Source organism: Coccidioides immitis (genome assembly GCF_000149335.2).
Source record: "Coccidioides immitis RS genomic scaffold supercont3.1, whole genome shotgun sequence".
Lineage (NCBI taxonomy): Eukaryota > Fungi > Ascomycota > Eurotiomycetes > Onygenales > Onygenaceae > Coccidioides > Coccidioides immitis.
Window position 1 is genome coordinate 3,599,463 of NW_004504310.1, and position 16,459 is coordinate 3,615,921.

Below are 16,459 nucleotides of genomic sequence, written 5' to 3' on the forward strand. Positions count from 1 at the left end.
CGCCGTTGCGCTTCATCTTTTTCCATTACGCTAAGGGTGACATCCTCTGGAGACATTCGACGCGCCCTTCGCTAAACTATGCTTTCTAGCCGGAGAGTCTGCACGGCTTGTTCTCCAGATCTCTTTCGTGCCCTTGCCCGTTGCTCGTTCAGCTTGGTGAGAAGCCCTGCGCTACGCTCTCTACAATCGCGGCTTGGGGTGCCGAGAGTCCTCCGTTCACATAGCTGGCTCTCCAGAGTATCATTATTAGCTTTAGGGTCACAGAATGGGCGGCACGTCGGAAGCTGTCATAGTCAACGCTTTTTCTCCTCCCCTTCCTCGGACCATGCCCCCTCCAAGAAAGCCGCCGTGTTCGCATTGCTCGATAGGATACATGCCCACCACTACGACCTCTTGGAGGATGTACATGACCTAGGGATGCTAATCAGGTTTCCCGAACTTGGCCACCTTTTTGAACTGCGCTTAACGGATGAGTTTGTCGATATCCTGGGCCATCTGAATCAAGAGACCTTAGGTGAAAGAGTCAGGCTCGCAAGGCAGCAATATGGAAATTCCCTTCCGGAGGGCGAATTAAATGAGGAAGAGATGACCCTATATACACGGCTATATGGAGAGCCAGCAACTTTGTCGGAGAGTGAGCCTCAACCTCCGGAGGAAGCGGGAAACACGCTTTTTCGGCAGAACAGCGAAGGTGAATTTGTCGAAGTGGACCTGGAGTCTGAGCTCGTAGACCCGACCGGGGAGGAAAACGCACAACCAAGTGACATCTTTCCCGTTGATAGCCCGGAGGAACTTGAAAGACGGATGTATGAGGTTGCGAAACAACTTGAAGGGGATGTAATTACCGAGTTTCCTCCAAATGACTATTCGTATGGAAACGCACAGCCTCGTGCACACCCTTTGACCGCCGCTGCCGAGTTTAGGACGTACCCTTCTACAGTGTACATGCCAACAGATACCTTTACGAAACCTATCAGGGATTTACTTTCACATCACAGCCCGAAACATATCAGCGAGGCTGCGCATAACCTATTCATGCCTTGTTTATCAAAATCCACCACTACCACCAAACGCACCCCTCAAGAGCCTATCACCTCTTCTCCATCACAACGCATCATGTCTGGAATTGAAGCTAGCCTCTTTCTTGCTGTTCTGTATCCTGGCATGTACGCGACCACTTTAAGTATATTGACGGAAGTCCGAAAGAGACTAGGGACTAAATGGTTACGCGATCTGATATATAAAGAGGGAGGCCCGACAGTACTCGACGCTGGGGCGGGTGGAGCTGGTATTTTGGCATGGAGAGACATACTCAAAGCAGAGTGGTCGCTGATGTACCCTGACCACCCTTCAGAATCCCAAGCTCCTCAGGGAAAAGCCACGGTTGTGGTTGGATCCGATTCATTGCGACATCGGACCAGCAAGCTTCTCGACAATACGACATTTATCCCACGCCTGCCGGATTATTTGCACTTGAGAGATAAGTCGGTCATCGATACGGATGCCTTGCCGCCAAAACGGAAGCAGTTTGATGTGATCATCGCACCGCATACATTGATGCATTTCCAAGAACCTTATATGCGCAAGGAATATGTTCTGAATCTTTGGTCCTTATTGAATCCGAATGGCGGTATTCTTGTTTTGGCGGAAAAGGGTATCCAACGAGGGTTTGATGTCATTGGAGGCGCTCGGGAAATGATTTTAGAGAGGTTGATCGCTTCCCCCGGATCTACCCAATATGAGAATGTCCTAGAATCTCCTGGCGATGAGGCAATCGTACAAAAGGAAAAAGGCATGATTGTTGCTCCATGTACAAACCATTCCAAATGCCCGATGTACGTTGGTCCAGATGTGCATGTCCCGAAGAGGGATTATTGTCATTTCAGTCAACGTTATATCCGCCCAGATTTTCTCCAGAAAATTTCAGGAGCCATTGGCAAAAATCATGAGGACGTTGAATTCAGCTATCTCGTCGTCCAGAGAGGAGTTGACCAACGCGAGAATCAAGGTATAATACAGGGGCCCAGTGCCGCCGATGCTGCTTTCTCCGGTTATGAAGCTTCTGTGGATAACGCAGGCCACTTTGAAATCCAAGAGCTGAGTGAAATGAATGAATCTACAACCCCACAGGTCAACACTCTCTCCCTTCCCCGACTCATTCTTCCCCCGATAAAACGCAAAGGACATGTGGTAATGGACGTGTGTACGCCCGCCGGTAAAATCGAACGCTGGGTTGTCCCTCGCTCGTTTAGCAAACAAGCATATCGCGACGCTCGCAAGTCCAAGTGGGGGGATCTCTGGGCCCTAGGTGCTAAGACACGAATGACACGCGCCTTGAAGCTAGGGACTGCGAAAAAATCGGTTATCAAGACTAAAAAGGAAGCGAGCAAATCAAAGAATAACAAGGACGACGTCGATGATGAACTCGGAATCATGGACGAAGATGGATTTGACATTCCTGATTTTGAGAGGATAATGGAGAAGTTCAACGAGCGGGGCGCCAAAGGGGGCAAAAACAAGAGGATCAGCGAGGATCAGGACAATGCGCGGGATATGAAGCCCAAGCGCCGACCATCTGACGTGACAGTGCCGACCTGGATAAAAAAGATGGAGAAAAGGAGGGCGCGAAAACTTCGGGAGAAATATAGCAAGTCTTTTTCGGAGACTTAGAGATGTGCTTGTTGCTCGGCTATTTGAATGTGCATCGCGACATGGCGTTCCAAGAGGTAGGCGAGATGGTGATGGATGTTGTGAACATGCACTGGATATTATACTTTGGGTTCTGTTCACGAGTAAAATATATTTTCAGCGTTTGTATTAATAGCGAGATCATGGACGGAGTACCATATACATAATTCCACTTATTTTACTTCGTCATCTTCGTCAACATAGGTATTGAGGGAACTATCCTCCAATCGAGACTTGAAAGATGTGCAGGAATATTCCAGTCAAATGAATCATCTGATACCATGGGTACCGCCCATTTTCATTCTTCTTGGTAAGTAAATGTTACCTTGAAGTGTTTGCAGCTTGCCTGATTGGCCCTGACCATGGATGGGCATAGAATTCGGCTGCATAGAGCCAGCGCAGAGTTCCATATACAGCAAATTCAAGTTGCATTTAGCGGCCTCCGATACGCTGTTAGAGAATACGACGACTTTCCGCCCATTTTGACCTTGTCCATTCTAAACAGTTTCCCTCATTTGATAGCTTCAAGAGTATCACCAAAACGGATCGCCTTGGCATCCGTAGAACATAACGATTAAGTCCTGTAGCTTTTTATTGGTTTATTTGATGTCGGAATTGACGTCGTTATTGTTGAAGATCAATTTGATAGTTTGGGTCTTGGTTCGGGTCTGGGAATATCGGCTCTCGATACCTCCATTGCTACCAACGAGAATTATCAAAGTCTCCCACTTGATCATTTAAGGGCAGCGTAGAATGTCGATTGGGGCCCAGGTAAAGGTCCTATGACCTCGTTTTCGCTTTTCCTTCTGTGGAAAAGCATATTAGTTCAAAAAAAAAAAAAACTTGAACCTAGTTGCAAAAGGTTCAAGCATTGTCTGCCGGTCCTTCACTGTGCCGCCATGCTCTTCCTCAGTTGTCTTTCCCTCTGTCGTGACTGCAACTCCAGTCTCTCCACGGCATACTTTAGTCGTTCTTTCTTTTGCACCAGCTTCCGCAGTTCAGCCGCTCGAGCACTGCTCGCAGCACGTAAGCCGCTGGGTTCGGTCTTTCCATCGGCATGACCACCGACACGAGAAGACGGCCTTGAGTCGCGAGACAACCTGCCTTCCTGCAGTTCACATTTAGCCTTCAGAGCTTCTTCGCGTCGGGCGAGTTTGTCAATATGGTTCCCCGAAAGGCGTAGCAAGTGAGCGATGCTGGGGGTGATTTCGTCGAGGATAGCCTTTTGAGCTTCTTGTAAAGTAGGTTCCGGCAGGAGTTCAAAATGCTGGAAGTGATCGTTAGATCGAGTTACTCAAAGCTGTGGTTATTTCAAATTGTATGCTGCTGTGGTGTGCTGGAAACTCACTCTCGTCGACTGGAGTATTTTGCAGAGGCGGGGAAAGTCGTTGACGCCATTGTCCAGGACATCAATAGATGATTCTAGCAATTGCAGCGATGATTTCAGGGATGCCACGGAGGAGGATAGTGAAGCCGCCATCTCGACCGTCGTGGCTCTTGAGTTTCTCGGTCCGCCGGGGGGGTTCATTGTTTACATACATGGGACGTACATGGATGGTCTGCCCACTGGCGACGAGTTCACGTGACTTGGGGCAAAATGAGCCGAAATCAACCCGCAACTCCCAAAAGCCCATCGACGACAACAACCAAGCCAACGGTCTCTCCTCGTCCTCGCAATTCCGCAACCGTTCTCGCTACCCTACACAACAGCCAAAATGCCCTTTCCCTGGAAGAAGTACCCGGTGCCTATCGGTGAGTTCGAACTGTATTAACGAAGAATCGATTGGTGGACTTTGCGCTGACCGGAGTTTCTCGCGATAGCCCGCCCACTCGCTCCTTTCATCGCCGCCTGTATGTTCCGCCCCCATAGCATAACCCTCTTTTGAATCGATTATTATAATGTGATGGATTGCTTCAGCCGATGGGGCGGTGTGGGAGAGTGTCAATTTGAATGCTAACGTGTGGCCGGTAGCATTCGTCATCCTCTACGGCGTCAATTCCCTCCAGAACGCCATGGTGAACTGTGAGCATCTTCCCCTCTACAACCTTTTTTATATCGTGCATTGTCACATTCGCCTTTCCGCCTGGAAATGACTATCTATCTTATATCGTGCATTAACTAACACACTATTACAGCCGAGGAATTCAGAAATGACCCACGAAACCCTAACAGGCGCGTCAGTGCTGCGGAGAAGCATTAAACTTTGAGATGATGATAAAAAGCATGCCTGCGACCGAGATATAGACCGCGGCAATCATGGGGGTTGAATGGGAAAGCTCGGCCGGAGACCTTTGTACATTGATTATAGAATACTTCTATTGAAAGCTCTAAGCCCCGTTTCCGATTGAATGTACGGAATACTTCTTGCAGATAGACTCTTTTACTTCCCTATGTTGAGGCTTTCGTTGAGGTGCCAAGAAAGCACCCTGCCACAGTGCAAGAAACCAGGTCCTGAAAGAAGTCTCTACGTCTAAAAATGCCTGGATATGACGACTCGCCTTGGGGTAAACGTGCGTAGATAAAGTCGATCTCCGGCCGGGCGACTTGTGTTTGATCTGGCTGTAGTATAGAACAATTTCTAATTTTATGTCTATATTTCCCCACAGTACGCTTTTGCTTATATAAGCCTTGGGGCAACTTTTGGATAAGTTAACTATCAAAGTTGAATCTCTTCAGCAAAAGACAGGTAAAAAAGTGAAGAGATCCCGTCTCATCATGTCTCAATTCCGTGCGAAGCGGCTGGACATTTCCGGTTTTATCACATCCAAGGTGATCCGCGACCATACAAAGCGGAAAGTCTTCAAAGAATTTGAACCCGAAAGGTACTCCCTTTTCCCATGCTCTGACGCAAAATATTCTACGCACCTCACACTCTTTGCTAACTTATCTGGATTAATTAAGACAAGCTCTCCGCTATCTTGTCCGGAATACCTCTCTTCCTATGCGTGTCCGCGCCCAAGCACAACTCCAACTCTCACAAATGCACTGCTATACTCGACCGACGCAAATCAAAAACCGATGTATTGCTGGTGGAATAGCGAGGGCAGTATTTAGGGATTTCAAACTGGCGAGAGTACGTGTGATGGTCCTTTTGCATTATTCTATGCCTCCTAGCCAAGAGCTATCGGAAGGAGGTCCCTTTTCGTTTTCCGCGGAGCTTCGGTCAATTTCACTGACTCTCTTCTCTTTTCCACAGTATCAATTCAGAGAACAAGCGCTAGCGGGAGAACTTCCGGGAGTCAAAAAGGCAAGCTGGTGATTTTTTGGGATGGTGCGGTTTTGGCCATCTTTAAGCGGATTCCTGCATCTTCTCTTTCCATGGACTTAGGCGTTTTGGATCATATGTATACTATGTACAGTATATGAAAGGAATAATGCTATATATTCCTTTGTGGCTCTTCCGAAAGCTTCTTCGTCCAACTTCCTTTCCTTTGACCAAGTACAGAGCACGGCCCGATAGATCAATCCCCAGCCAGGCGAAAGGATTTAAACTTTTGAAAACTGTGGGTAAACCTGGAGGCTTAGGGATCGATCTCGCAATGGCCAAAACCAAGTGCTCCGATGATTCAAATGGATTAGAAGCACGTAACTCAATGAGAAGCGCTGCAGCAGTTGTGCGGACAATGTATCTCCACTTCAAGCTCAGCAAACGGACGCGCCTGGCAAATCAACCCAGAACCCTCTAGTCTGAAAGAAAAGAGAAAGAGAAAGTAAAGTATTGAGTCAAACAATATACAAACTTGGATTTAAGCTACTCTGCATTTTAAATAATACTCTATCAATGGTTGATAACTTCTTGCGTGGAACAGCAGGTTGATTGGACAAAATAAAAATAAAGATAGATTAAAGATTCAACCCAAAATGTTTAAATGAAGTGGCATACTAATTATATTCTACTAAGTTGTGCTCAATTTTGTGAATTGATTGCATGTTAACATATGCATGGAAAGAGATACAAAAAGATTGCAGAATATATCGTCCGTACGGAGTACTCCGGACTCCGTATAGAATTTCAATTTGCCTCGCCGCGGCCGGTTTGGCGGACGGCGCCCCTCCCAGTCTGGCGTTCTGAAGCTAGCACTGAAGACACTAGCAGTGAGGGCCATGAGAACAAGGAGGGCATCAAAGAACAGGGCGGGAGCTCTCTCGTGTGTAGAAGGACAGGACTTGGACGAGGTATACTGTCCACCGCAGTAGATGGCCGGCCTTTAAAGGGGCTATGATCGCTAGCCAGTGAGCCGGGCGATCAATTGCGGGCGACAAAGGTGATCGAGGTGGAATGGAGCCCGTTTTTGGTGGCCCTGGAGTGAGAGCTTGTGGCCATGAGTGCTTCGGCGCTGTTTAACTAGATACTTCACGACTCCATACTCTGTACTCTGTATTTCTTACACAAATTCTCGGTGAGCAGATTCCATGGTACCAGAATTCTTTGGCAGGCCTCAGAATTTCCTCATTCTGTGTTTGCAAGGCTGGAAGAAATAGTTTTTGAATCAGGGGGAAACAGTTGCTTTTGCTGACTGGGTTGGTCATCAGAGTGAACTGCCAACTCAAGCTTACAAAAGTGAAACAGTGTCATTCAGCTAATCAACGCAGCCAACCACCAGGCATCACCATTATTATCAGAGGCTGTGAGATTGTGACTAAAGATATCCAAAATACTCCGTACATAAACATTGCTGATCTTGAGCATGTGAAGTGATATATATAGTCATTCACTCCCTCTTTAGCTGTTGCTTCATGTCTTGAGGGCAATTTTACAGAGCCTTACTTCTGCTGCGTTGAGACGATGAGCTGCAATCCAACACATTCATTCCAACCTGTAATCTGAGCGAGCTCGAGGGTTACTGCAGGCTTACCATTCACTCATTTAACTTCCCCTGACTTTTCCTTTGTTTCCAGTCAGAAATAGTTCACATATATATAATCCCCATGGTGAACTTGAACCCCAACTTGCACTCTCTCTTCCTTGCTCCTTTTTCCTTTCTAGCTTCAACTGTTGATTCTAGATTACTTCGTCCCTTTCTTGACTCCATCCACAGCAGAATCAAACGTGCCATTATGTTTGTTTTCAGAAAAGAGTCACTGCCGGGAGATGTTGTCTTCCCAACTGATCTGAAGCAGCTTGGGTGCGTCGTGGTCGCCTTGGCTTGCCTTTCTTCTTTCACAAGGGTGTTCATGATATGGATCCATACTAACATCGGACATTATGATACAGCTACTTCATTAATGATAATGACCAGATTAGGATGATTATCGACCCTGAGCAGAAGTTTCTCTACAGGATCAACGCCAATGATCGATATAATGAGATGCAGAAAGAATCTATGAATGGTAAACTAGGCCTGAATACCTCTCTGATCTGGGGGTTCTGATTGTGCTAATGCGTTGCTGAAACAGCTTGCATCCGCGAGATTGTCCTTTCGCGATTGCGTAATCTGGGATTGGAGATCTTGCGTCTGCCCATCGGTGCATCTCCCAAGTCACAGCATGTCCCAATTCTAGTTACTCCGTCTCTAGAAATCCAATCGCGCGTCATTGTCGTCTTTGGGGAACCCGTCCAAGACCTCGGAATCTGGGCCTACCGCACTGTAGGGGACGAAGGCATCAATGTTGGATCCGCCGTCAACTTTGCCAAAGCTGTCATTGGAGATCCAGAAGAAAGCAAGGATACCCAGAGGGACCGTGAGACGAGCCCAGCGCCAGGCCTCATTCTAACTAACCCTGGGCAACTGGTTTGGTACTGTAATGGAGAGCGTGCAGTCTCCCTGCCAACATGGCACGCCATCCCTCGTCAACATGCTGTCAGCCCACCCATGAAAATGAGCCACCACAACAAGATTCCGGAGAACGGAAACTGGCAAGAACACATTACATACGTATTTGAGGAGGTCCTCGGAAAAATGGTCCCCAAAACCGCGAAAATAGACATCATCGGGCTTGCAGAAGGTGGTCTTGGAGCGATCAGATACCTGGCCGAACACTGTATGACCTGACCTTCCTCTTGCTACACTAATCGAGTTGAAAACGCTTCGCTAATTCCTTTCCTTTAGGGCAAACGTGGCAGCCCCGTATCTCAGCAATCTGCCTCACCAATCCCCTGCACGATATCAATCACCTCCATCCGTCTGAATTCGCCAAATTTGTCTCCACACGTGCCCGCGCTTACCTGATCTCCGACAAACCGCTCCATCATCACGTTCCTGGTAGGTACAGGTTCGGATGTAACTGCTACTCGTCTGGAGAATCGCTCAATGTGGAATGCATTATGCCGCGAGCAGGGGATAGCATGCTATCCTGGTTGGATAAGATGCATGGCTCTCCGAGGCTGGAGGAGATTGAAGTGGTCGTAAGGGACGATGTGGAGGACGACGTGACTGATCTCGCCGGCGAGGAGTGACGGTGCAGAGGATTGATATATTGGTTTTGGTGATTGCTTTACCTTTCATTAATCCTTGAGTTTGTGGTAATTATCTAACATAGCGATTGTGTTCGAGCGATGGCGTGATATCAGGACCGTTCAATGATTTTTCTTAATACTGGCCAATGATTACAACTTTCCTTGTATTTGAAGCTCAGTTTCTCTCAGAATGACTATGTTCGTTGTTCAGTCTTTTTGCGAGTATACTAGGCTTGCTTCTAAATCAGACTTCCAAGGTTTTTTCCGCCTAACTTTCTATGACCAGTACATCCCAACATGTTTGGATTTGGTTTGCTACATTCCTAGCAATTCTTTTGGTTTTTTTTTTGTTATACAATGCGTCCCAATAACGGTTATTTATTCTAGTTCTCTGTGCTCTATGCCGGACGCTAAATTTCTTTTAACAATTTTTCTGGTTTGAGGTTTGTTTGTCTTGAATGTCCCTCCCACATGCCCAACTACAACCCCGCCTTAAAAAAGGTAGAGGCCACAATCGCTGCCCAGCCACCCTCGGAATCTTCGATCCATTTTCATACGGCGTACAGTCCCACCATTCTACCCATTCCGCTCGAGGGACCACATATGTTCGTGCACATACCGAGCACGTTCGGTCGCCGGTGAGCTTGACCTGTTTTGCAAGCCGTAGGAGGCGCACGACGAAAGCCGGAAAATCGGGGTGCTCTTCCTCCGCTGCATCAAGGGCCGTGAGGTCGAGAAAGTGGGAAACTTGCGGCGAGCGAAGACAGGCTTGAAGGGACAGTTCACGGAGGGATTGGGCGCGATTGGGTGGCGGTAGGGTGTCACTGTGACTCAGCGGATTTCCTTCCATGTCGAAGTAGCTAACCGGGCTGTTTGCGATGTGGATCGGGAGCCACACCTTCGGGTTTGCATCGCCGGAATAGGTATTAGGTTTTAGTCTTTCTGTGACAGGAGCGTCTCCTTCTTCAATGTCCCAGAACCATTCGGCGATGTTGAGCTCGTCCAGCTGGATAAATGGATTCGGGTGGACAGTTAATCGCTTCAAGTCGCCTTTTTGCATAAGGCTGAGTAATTCCCATGGGAGATGTTCAAGTCTATTAACTGCAAGGTTTAAATCTTGCAGGTTAGTTAGCTTTTGAATCGCGCCAGGGATTTCATTGAGCTCGTTTTGACGCAAGCTAAGGACCATTAGTCCTTGAAGATCGAACATCTCTCTGGGGAGCAATGTGAGACAATTCTGTGCGAGGTATAGGCGGAGGAAAGGTTCCAAGGGACTATATCCTTCCTCAGAGGTCGGGGCGTTTTCCAGAGCGGGTTCCTTTGTTAATTGGATGAGGGGCTGGAACGTGCCCGGAGGAATCTTTTGGAGATTAAAGTATCTATCGTTCAAGGCGTGAGAACGTGTGCCCCGATAAAAAAAAAAAAAAAAAGCGGGAGTCTTCAACTTACGAGAGGTCCACATTATCATTTCCTTCCTCTAAGCAGCGATCTATGGCAGACCTCGCATGTCTCTGCGCTTCGGTTTCAGCCGCTCGATCTGTCCTGAGAAACTTTCTGGATGCCTTATCCCCTCTGAGCGCGGTTGAAGGCTGTACGGTGTCCAGCGTGACCGGGCTGTCCATAATATTATCCTCATGTGTATACGCGTGTCCGTTTCCCCTTCCTCCTTCCCCATCGTCATCAAGAATATCCGAACTTAACAAACCGGCAGAGTCGTCACTACTCATCATCCACACGCCGCTATCCATATCTCTCTTATTCTTAAATCCCGTCCTCGTCCTCTTCTTCCTACACTGGACTTTTTCGCCCCACCATGTCCCACGATACCGTCGCTTCCGCGCACCTCCATCCCCCCGGCCATTGCAGGGCGCTCCAGTCGCTTCTTGCGCCGAGGTCAACGCGGGCGTGTAATCCTCTAAACCTGGTTGAAAATCGTCGCTAGAAAATAGTGGAGTGTCGCTGGAAGGCGGCCCCGAGAGTCCATCGAAGTTGAATCCCGTTGTACGATGGGCGAATGGGAAAGGGGCACTAGGCGCATTGACCAGGGTTCGCGGGGTAGAGGTACGTTTAGCACGAGGAGCAAACGGTAATGGGGGATCAGAATCCATTGTCGTTGCCTCCAGCCTTGCTTTCGAAAGGTGAGCCCTTTCTCAATTTTCCACCGTACCCTCTCCCGTCGAGTCGAGACAACGTGAGGCGGCTGTTTACTCCTCGAACTCTCTCGCTGCGCGATGACGCGACTCAGGCCAATCATCGTCGGGTGGGTCTGGTGCATCGGCGCGAAGTCACATGACCTTGGCCAAGCTTCTCGGTGATTTGTCAGCAGGCGTCAGAGTTGGCGCGGAGAAAGATCGTTCGATGTGTCTGGCTGGGCATCACCGATGGAGGCAAAGTAATGGGCGGTCCCATATCTCAGTTCGTTACTCCGTAGAGCGAAGTGCTGGCAACGCCAAAGGCTGCATGTTCTCGCCGGCACTTTATTTTGCTCTTACGGGCTTTCGGCATCCTTGCTCTGGGTCGCTCGTTGTACGTCGCCTGACTCCTTCATGCAGGAACGGAAGCGTAGTATACTTATTTCCCAGTATGATATTTAGCTGCAGCTGCCTTGTATGCTCTGTATCACCTGCAATTCAAGTACATACAATGCCTTTGTTTCTCCTTGGCTCGCAAAAGTTGCAGCAGTAAGGGCTATATTGATGCATGAAGGGGTTTCTTTGTCTTTCAACCAATATTACTCCGTACTCCGCAAGCAGTACCACGGGGTCAAATTTCCTGGCTACATCCGTTCATACCACCGACGTCACGCTCTGGGGTGGCGTAACCATTTTTTTTTTTACCTCGAGACACAACTGAGACAGGGGGCACCTCGAATCCTAGCGCTCTTCTAAGCGTCGCTTTCCTAGGTTTCTCACCAGATCGAGAGGGCGAGACGGGGGGAAAAAAAAAAGTAACTGCTAATGGTCCCAACGAGGGTCGAACTCGCGACCTTGGCGTTATTAGCACCACGCTCTAACCAACTGAGCTATGGGACCGGTTGTTATAAGTTGAATTACTTGATCGAAACAAGTAACCAAGCCCACCAATTGGATCCATTTATGAAGGCATGCAACGGCAAAAGGTGAGTATCCGTACGGAGTAGGATAGCTGGAGTCAGTTGGTTCAAAAAGATAGCCGCGGGAAATATGATGTTTCCAAGGGGAATGAGCTATGCCAAGAGTTAGCTATCTGTGCATATCAATTTGAAGCCCGTAGCCAAGGGACAGGTGTACGTAATCACTGGGCAGCATGAACAAACCCTCAGGGATGAAAAACATTTCGGTTCAGTCCCAGCAGTAACTTGTTATCATTTCCTTATTCTGTTTGCCAGATCATTGGAGTCTGCATCAATACAATTCCCATGGCTTTGAATTGGGATGTGTTTGCTCTCACTGCAATCTGGACTGTTGTTCTTAGACAGGCTCTACCAGATGAAGACAATGAGGACGGATCGTTTGCTGCACCTCCCACCCTCAACGTTCACTACAGCCCAATGCTTATGGTTTTGATAGATCAATGACACAGGAAGGGAAAATTTTGAGAACAGATAATATGTAATGTTATGTGCCATAAAAAGAAGAAAAGAGAAGAAGATACTTTCATCCCCAAGGAATTTTAACAACTGCTAACCCATGAAGCACTATCTCAAGAAGGAGAATAAGAGTACCTGCCACTGGACAACCAGCTCGGTCAACAAGAGATAAACTAAGCAGGTTTGCCTTCTTCAGAGCTGCAGCGCGTCAACACTCCAAAGCAGTTGCCTGTGAAGAAGCAGTCCTAAGTTCCCATCGATGCTCCAGCTAACCCCGAACCTGCCGTGAAAGCACTCCACCATCATATCCTAAGAAGAAATGTCGTCGAAGGTCTTATAAACATAAACATCAATCCTACCTTCAAGCGAAAAAAAAAATAAAAATAAAAATAAAAATAAAGATCTCCGGGGGCCAGAAAGAGTATAGGGGCTAAATGAATAAGATGATAAGAATAAATGGCTTCATATAAAAAGGGCCCCGGGAACATTCGAAGTTTATTTATACGGGTATCGCATGCGAAAGAAAAGTCTCAGGCGGAGCCGAGAGTGAAGTACGGTTTTGGGTATCGATAAGGCCGGCGACCAGCGGCAAGAATATATATTCGCTGCAGGACAGCAGAAGGAGCCGATGCTCCTGCCATCAACGAAACCCGGCATGTTCAAACCGGCCACAAGCCGAGGCCACCAGACTCATGCGTTACGCGCAGGTTTTCGCTTTATAGCAGGGTGCCTAGGAGGGCCGCGACCGATCCAGCCATCACCATCGCAGAGAAACTATTTGGTACAACGGCAGCGGCAGCATTTCCGGTTTCAGATGGAGCATCCGTCGCTGTGGATGACTGAACGGATTCTTCGGCCGTGGTGGTAGACGGGGTGGGGCTCACGACGGTTGTGGTGACGTTTGTGGCGGCGGTTGTGGAAGCACCGACGGAGTGAATGATGGTCATAGTCAGAGTCTGAGTGGTGGTTTTTGTCGAGGTGACGGTTTCCTCTGCGGCGACTAACTGAGACCCGATCATGAAGAAGAGGGCGGTGAAGAAAGTCACGAAGAAGCGCATGTTGGGCGAGGCTTGGGAGGCGTGCTTGTGTGCTTGTGTGTTATGAAGCTGGCTTTAAGGTGAAGCCCAGGGCAAGAAATTGCGCGCGTCGCGATGGAAATATAAACGGTAGGAAAGGAAGTTCAGAATGAGACCGAGGCGCTGACAGCTCGATAGACGAATAGGCGCTACTGCGACAGAGAGACACGGAGTTGTTGTCGCGATTTGAAACAAATCGGCGGAGACTGAGTAAGAGATTTAAGTGAACGACGGTTTCAAAGCGCAAAGAAAGGAGAGTAGGTCGAGATGCAAAAGAGTGAGCGTATCTCAGAGCAAAAAGGTATCAGGCTTCAAAAAAGAGTGTGGGTGTGTGAATGAGCGCTGGTCGGGTGGTTTTAAAAAGGAGAGAAAGTTGGAAAAGGCGGAGAGGGGCCAGCAGCAGCCAACATCGGAAATGAGGCTTCAAATTTGGCGACGAGCCTGCCAGGCCAGGAAAAGCCTGGTCTCAGCCCAACCCAAAAGCGGCATAGCGCTAGCTGTCATGACCGCTTTTTCGCGCCGCTTGGCACCCCGTTATTTCCCTAGTAGGGATTAGCGTCAGGTACCGAAATACACATTCCTCACATTTGGAACAGCCTTCGGTACGAGCACAGCCAGCTTATCCCGGCGATGCCAACTTCTGATTCGCCTGCTGGTGCAAATTTTTTTTTTTATCCAAGGCGCAATTGATGTGGCACATTCCTTGCATAGGGACGAATCGTTCACTTCATCACTCGCATTGCTGAGTCAAAGGTGCCTGTCGATCTGTTGGTGCCAGCAAAGAGAAACTTTGGATCGAGCCGCCACGGTCTCGGTGCCTTGATTGGCTGGTGGGGTGATGCCGAATCTCGTCCCATCCCCCGTGACCGCATCTTGTGAAGCTTTCGTTGCGCCCCTTAACCTCACTAAGATAAGCTCAGGCACGCAACGTCTACTTTTTGCTCATCACGCCTGTTCCAGGGCAAGCAAGCGAAAAATCCGGGTCAAGGCCGTATTACCACGCTTGGGGGAGAGTGACTTAGACGGGGAGAAAGGAAGAATGGAAGGAGCTCCCTCTTTTCCAAACTCTCTTGTCCAGCTCTGGACTACCTGGTAATTATTGATCCTGGCGTGGCTTTTTCCACAGGAATCGGGACGAGTATCGTGGTGGTACGGTCGCTTGGCGCCGGCCAACCACCGGTGGTGGTAAGATTATGGTTGCTCTGCGGATCCTTGGTCGGCGTGACAATTTATCACAGGCACTCTGGAGTGCGCTCTGTTTGTAACCCAGCCTTTAATTCTCACTACTAAAGACAAAACACAGAGTACGGAGTGCAGAGAACCCCATATACATCTTCCCTCTAGGATGACCCTGTCTGCAACACTGTAACTGAAATGTCAGGGTGCTAAAAACTTAGCTGGTGAATCTCTCCTTTTCCTCAAATCTCACCCTTGTCTTAACTCTTAAAGGCAATTCTCCCCTTGCTACAGGGTGTAATTTGATTGCCGCACCTGAAAAGCACTGAAAGCCACAACACTAACTAACCACAGACGAAGGGATATTTTCTTAGGGGTTACCCTGTACACTGTACAGAGTAGTTGCTATCCATTTTGGGGAAGCCATGGACCTCATGTTGCGCTTCTCCTATAGACCAACGACTCCCAGTCTTCAGTACTCCTACACATCATACATTGAACGGCCGTGGATCTAGAATATACCATTAACCAATGGTCCTAAGATTGCCGATGAGAAACCATGGTGTAGCCATGGAGGGAGCTTTTGCGTATTTTGCTACGGGGCATCCCTACACCTAGATAAAACCAGCATCAAGGAATAGTGCAAACACCTTGAACCCGCCTTCAATGCATCTTGCTCGAGTTTTGCAAGAGCTGTTCAAAGTCTTGGATATATTCCCCTCATTATCTGGTTGGTTGCAATGAATAGTCTGGCAACGAAGCACGCTTATTGAGTTGCCTGATGTACAGACTTTCCCTGACAGCGTACCGTCTTCCCCAGGCGCCCAATTTGGTCAAATCTGGGTGATGATTTGCCTCTGGACAAGAAAGACACTTCTGCAGATGTGGAAGGCCCAACCAGGTCCTCAAGAATGTCATGTAGCAGCGTTTTCCCCACCGCCAGCTTCGTTGGCAGAGCCATATCCACTGTCAATTGTCTACGGGATATGGCATCGTCTTCCAGTATCAGCCTTGCAGCCAGAAGGGCACCTGGCCTCTATCCAACCGGGACTGAATCCTGGAGTGGAATCTGCTCTCTTGTTTTGCGTTTCTTAGAAGGCAGATATTTTGAAGAAGCTGTCAACTAGAGTGGTGCACACTCATCGCCTTTTTTTTTTTTTTTTTTTTTTTTTTTTTTTGAGTGGAAATCCTCTCTTTTTGCGTTCTTAGTCCAACGGAAGAAGAGTCAGTCTACTCCGTACACCATACGCCATGATTTTGTGTACGAATTGAAAATTGGGGCGACGAGACCGAATTCTACTATTACGAGGAAACTTCATGCTTTTCGAAGGAGTGATATAAGATCTCGTGACTTTCTATTTCTTGGGAAACGGAAGGTTGAAGCTGGTACATTTAGTCTTATACACTTCTCATAAAATTAAGCAACTCCCAACTGGCAGAATAATAAATGCTGAAGGTGTGCTTTATTGTGAAGCAAATGTGCATACATACAATGGAGTCTTGGGAAACCAGTGGTTGTGGGGATCTAGTAATCAAGGGGTTTGTTACGGAGT

General features: G+C 48.1%; 7 protein-coding genes and 1 non-coding gene across 8 annotated transcripts; 4 read left to right on the plus strand and 4 right to left on the minus strand.

Annotated features, from left to right (window-relative positions):
- Positions 1-38: 38 nt before the first annotated feature.
- On the plus strand, positions 39-2,848 carry CIMG_01844 (37S ribosomal protein Rsm22). Its single transcript, XM_001248072.2, has one exon. It carries the CDS (start codon positions 79-81, stop codon positions 2,668-2,670), a length of 2,592 nt encoding a protein of 863 aa, XP_001248073.2. The 5' UTR covers positions 39-78; the 3' UTR covers positions 2,671-2,848.
- Positions 2,786-4,190, minus strand: CIMG_01843 (mitotic spindle biogenesis protein Spc19). The gene is made up of 2 exons (XM_001248071.2): positions 4,037-4,190; positions 2,786-3,955 (listed from the first exon to the last, which is right to left on the minus strand). Exons 1-2 carry the CDS (start codon positions 4,166-4,168, stop codon positions 3,575-3,577), a joined length of 513 nt encoding a protein of 170 aa, XP_001248072.2. The 5' UTR covers positions 4,169-4,190; the 3' UTR covers positions 2,786-3,574.
- Positions 4,191-4,343: 153 nt separating this feature from the next.
- CIMG_01842 (F-type H+-transporting ATPase subunit J) lies at positions 4,344-5,089 on the plus strand. Its single transcript, XM_001248070.2, has 4 exons — positions 4,344-4,440; positions 4,510-4,539; positions 4,661-4,711; positions 4,825-5,089. The coding sequence occupies exons 1-4, from the start codon at positions 4,404-4,406 to the stop codon at positions 4,887-4,889; spliced, it is 183 nt and encodes a 60-aa protein (XP_001248071.1). The 5' UTR covers positions 4,344-4,403; the 3' UTR covers positions 4,890-5,089.
- Positions 5,090-5,359: 270 nt separating this feature from the next.
- Positions 5,360-6,442, plus strand: CIMG_01841 (mitochondrial 37S ribosomal protein MRP2). Its single transcript, XM_001248069.2, has 3 exons — positions 5,360-5,511; positions 5,591-5,762; positions 5,886-6,442. The coding sequence occupies exons 1-3, from the start codon at positions 5,405-5,407 to the stop codon at positions 5,946-5,948; spliced, it is 342 nt and encodes a 113-aa protein (XP_001248070.1). The 5' UTR covers positions 5,360-5,404; the 3' UTR covers positions 5,949-6,442.
- An 888-nt stretch (positions 6,443-7,330) lies between these two features.
- CIMG_01840 (uncharacterized protein) lies at positions 7,331-9,346 on the plus strand. The gene is made up of 4 exons (XM_001248068.2): positions 7,331-7,815; positions 7,905-8,020; positions 8,087-8,671; positions 8,740-9,346. The coding sequence occupies exons 1-4, from the start codon at positions 7,619-7,621 to the stop codon at positions 9,084-9,086; spliced, it is 1,245 nt and encodes a 414-aa protein (XP_001248069.1). The 5' UTR covers positions 7,331-7,618; the 3' UTR covers positions 9,087-9,346.
- Positions 9,347-9,425: 79 nt separating this feature from the next.
- CIMG_01839 (leucine Rich Repeat domain-containing protein) lies at positions 9,426-11,239 on the minus strand. Its single transcript, XM_001248067.2, has 2 exons — positions 10,536-11,239; positions 9,426-10,465 (listed from the first exon to the last, which is right to left on the minus strand). Exons 1-2 carry the CDS (start codon positions 11,192-11,194, stop codon positions 9,508-9,510), a joined length of 1,617 nt encoding a protein of 538 aa, XP_001248068.1. The 5' UTR covers positions 11,195-11,239; the 3' UTR covers positions 9,426-9,507.
- An 805-nt stretch (positions 11,240-12,044) lies between these two features.
- On the minus strand, positions 12,045-12,118 carry CIMG_15024. Its single transcript has one exon. It is a non-coding gene; the product is annotated as a tRNA-Ile (tRNA).
- A 1,252-nt stretch (positions 12,119-13,370) lies between these two features.
- Positions 13,371-13,712, minus strand: CIMG_01838 (uncharacterized protein; the record flags this gene model as incomplete). Its single annotated transcript, XM_001248066.1, has 1 exon — positions 13,371-13,712. The coding sequence occupies one exon, from the start codon at positions 13,710-13,712 to the stop codon at positions 13,371-13,373; it is 342 nt and encodes a 113-aa protein (XP_001248067.1).
- Between the last annotated feature and the right edge of the window lie 2,747 nt (positions 13,713-16,459).

Excerpts from the sequence above, each read along its gene's own strand:
- CIMG_01843 (XM_001248071.2), bottom strand. The coding sequence starts at position 4,168 with ATGGCGGCTTCACTATCCTCCTCCGTGGCATCCCTGAAATCATCGCTG. Across the intron at positions 3,956-4,036 it reads AAATACTCCAGTCGACGAGA|CATTTTGAACTCCTGCCGGA; the intron begins GTGAGTTTCCAG and ends GATCACTTCCAG.
- CIMG_01844 (XM_001248072.2), top strand. The coding sequence starts at position 79 with ATGCTTTCTAGCCGGAGAGTCTGCACGGCTTGTTCTCCAGATCTCTTT.
- CIMG_01842 (XM_001248070.2), top strand. The coding sequence starts at position 4,404 with ATGCCCTTTCCCTGGAAGAAGTACCCGGTGCCTATCG. Across the intron at positions 4,441-4,509 it reads GAAGTACCCGGTGCCTATCG|CCCGCCCACTCGCTCCTTTC; the intron begins GTGAGTTCGAAC and ends TTCTCGCGATAG. Across the intron at positions 4,712-4,824 it reads CCAGAACGCCATGGTGAACT|CCGAGGAATTCAGAAATGAC; the intron begins GTGAGCATCTTC and ends ACACTATTACAG.
- CIMG_01841 (XM_001248069.2), top strand. The coding sequence starts at position 5,405 with ATGTCTCAATTCCGTGCGAAGCGGCTGGACATTTCCGGTTTTATCACA. Across the intron at positions 5,512-5,590 it reads AAAGAATTTGAACCCGAAAG|ACAAGCTCTCCGCTATCTTG; the intron begins GTACTCCCTTTT and ends GGATTAATTAAG. Across the intron at positions 5,763-5,885 it reads GGGATTTCAAACTGGCGAGA|TATCAATTCAGAGAACAAGC; the intron begins GTACGTGTGATG and ends TCTTTTCCACAG.
- CIMG_01840 (XM_001248068.2), top strand. The coding sequence starts at position 7,619 with ATGGTGAACTTGAACCCCAACTTGCACTCTCTCTTCCTTGCTCCTTTT. Across the intron at positions 7,816-7,904 it reads ACTGATCTGAAGCAGCTTGG|CTACTTCATTAATGATAATG; the intron begins GTGCGTCGTGGT and ends ATTATGATACAG. Across the intron at positions 8,021-8,086 it reads GCAGAAAGAATCTATGAATG|CTTGCATCCGCGAGATTGTC; the intron begins GTAAACTAGGCC and ends TTGCTGAAACAG.
- CIMG_01839 (XM_001248067.2), bottom strand. The coding sequence starts at position 11,194 with ATGGATTCTGATCCCCCATTACCGTTTGCTCCTCGTGCTAAACGTACC. Across the intron at positions 10,466-10,535 it reads AATGATAATGTGGACCTCTC|ATACTTTAATCTCCAAAAGA; the intron begins GTAAGTTGAAGA and ends CTTGAACGATAG.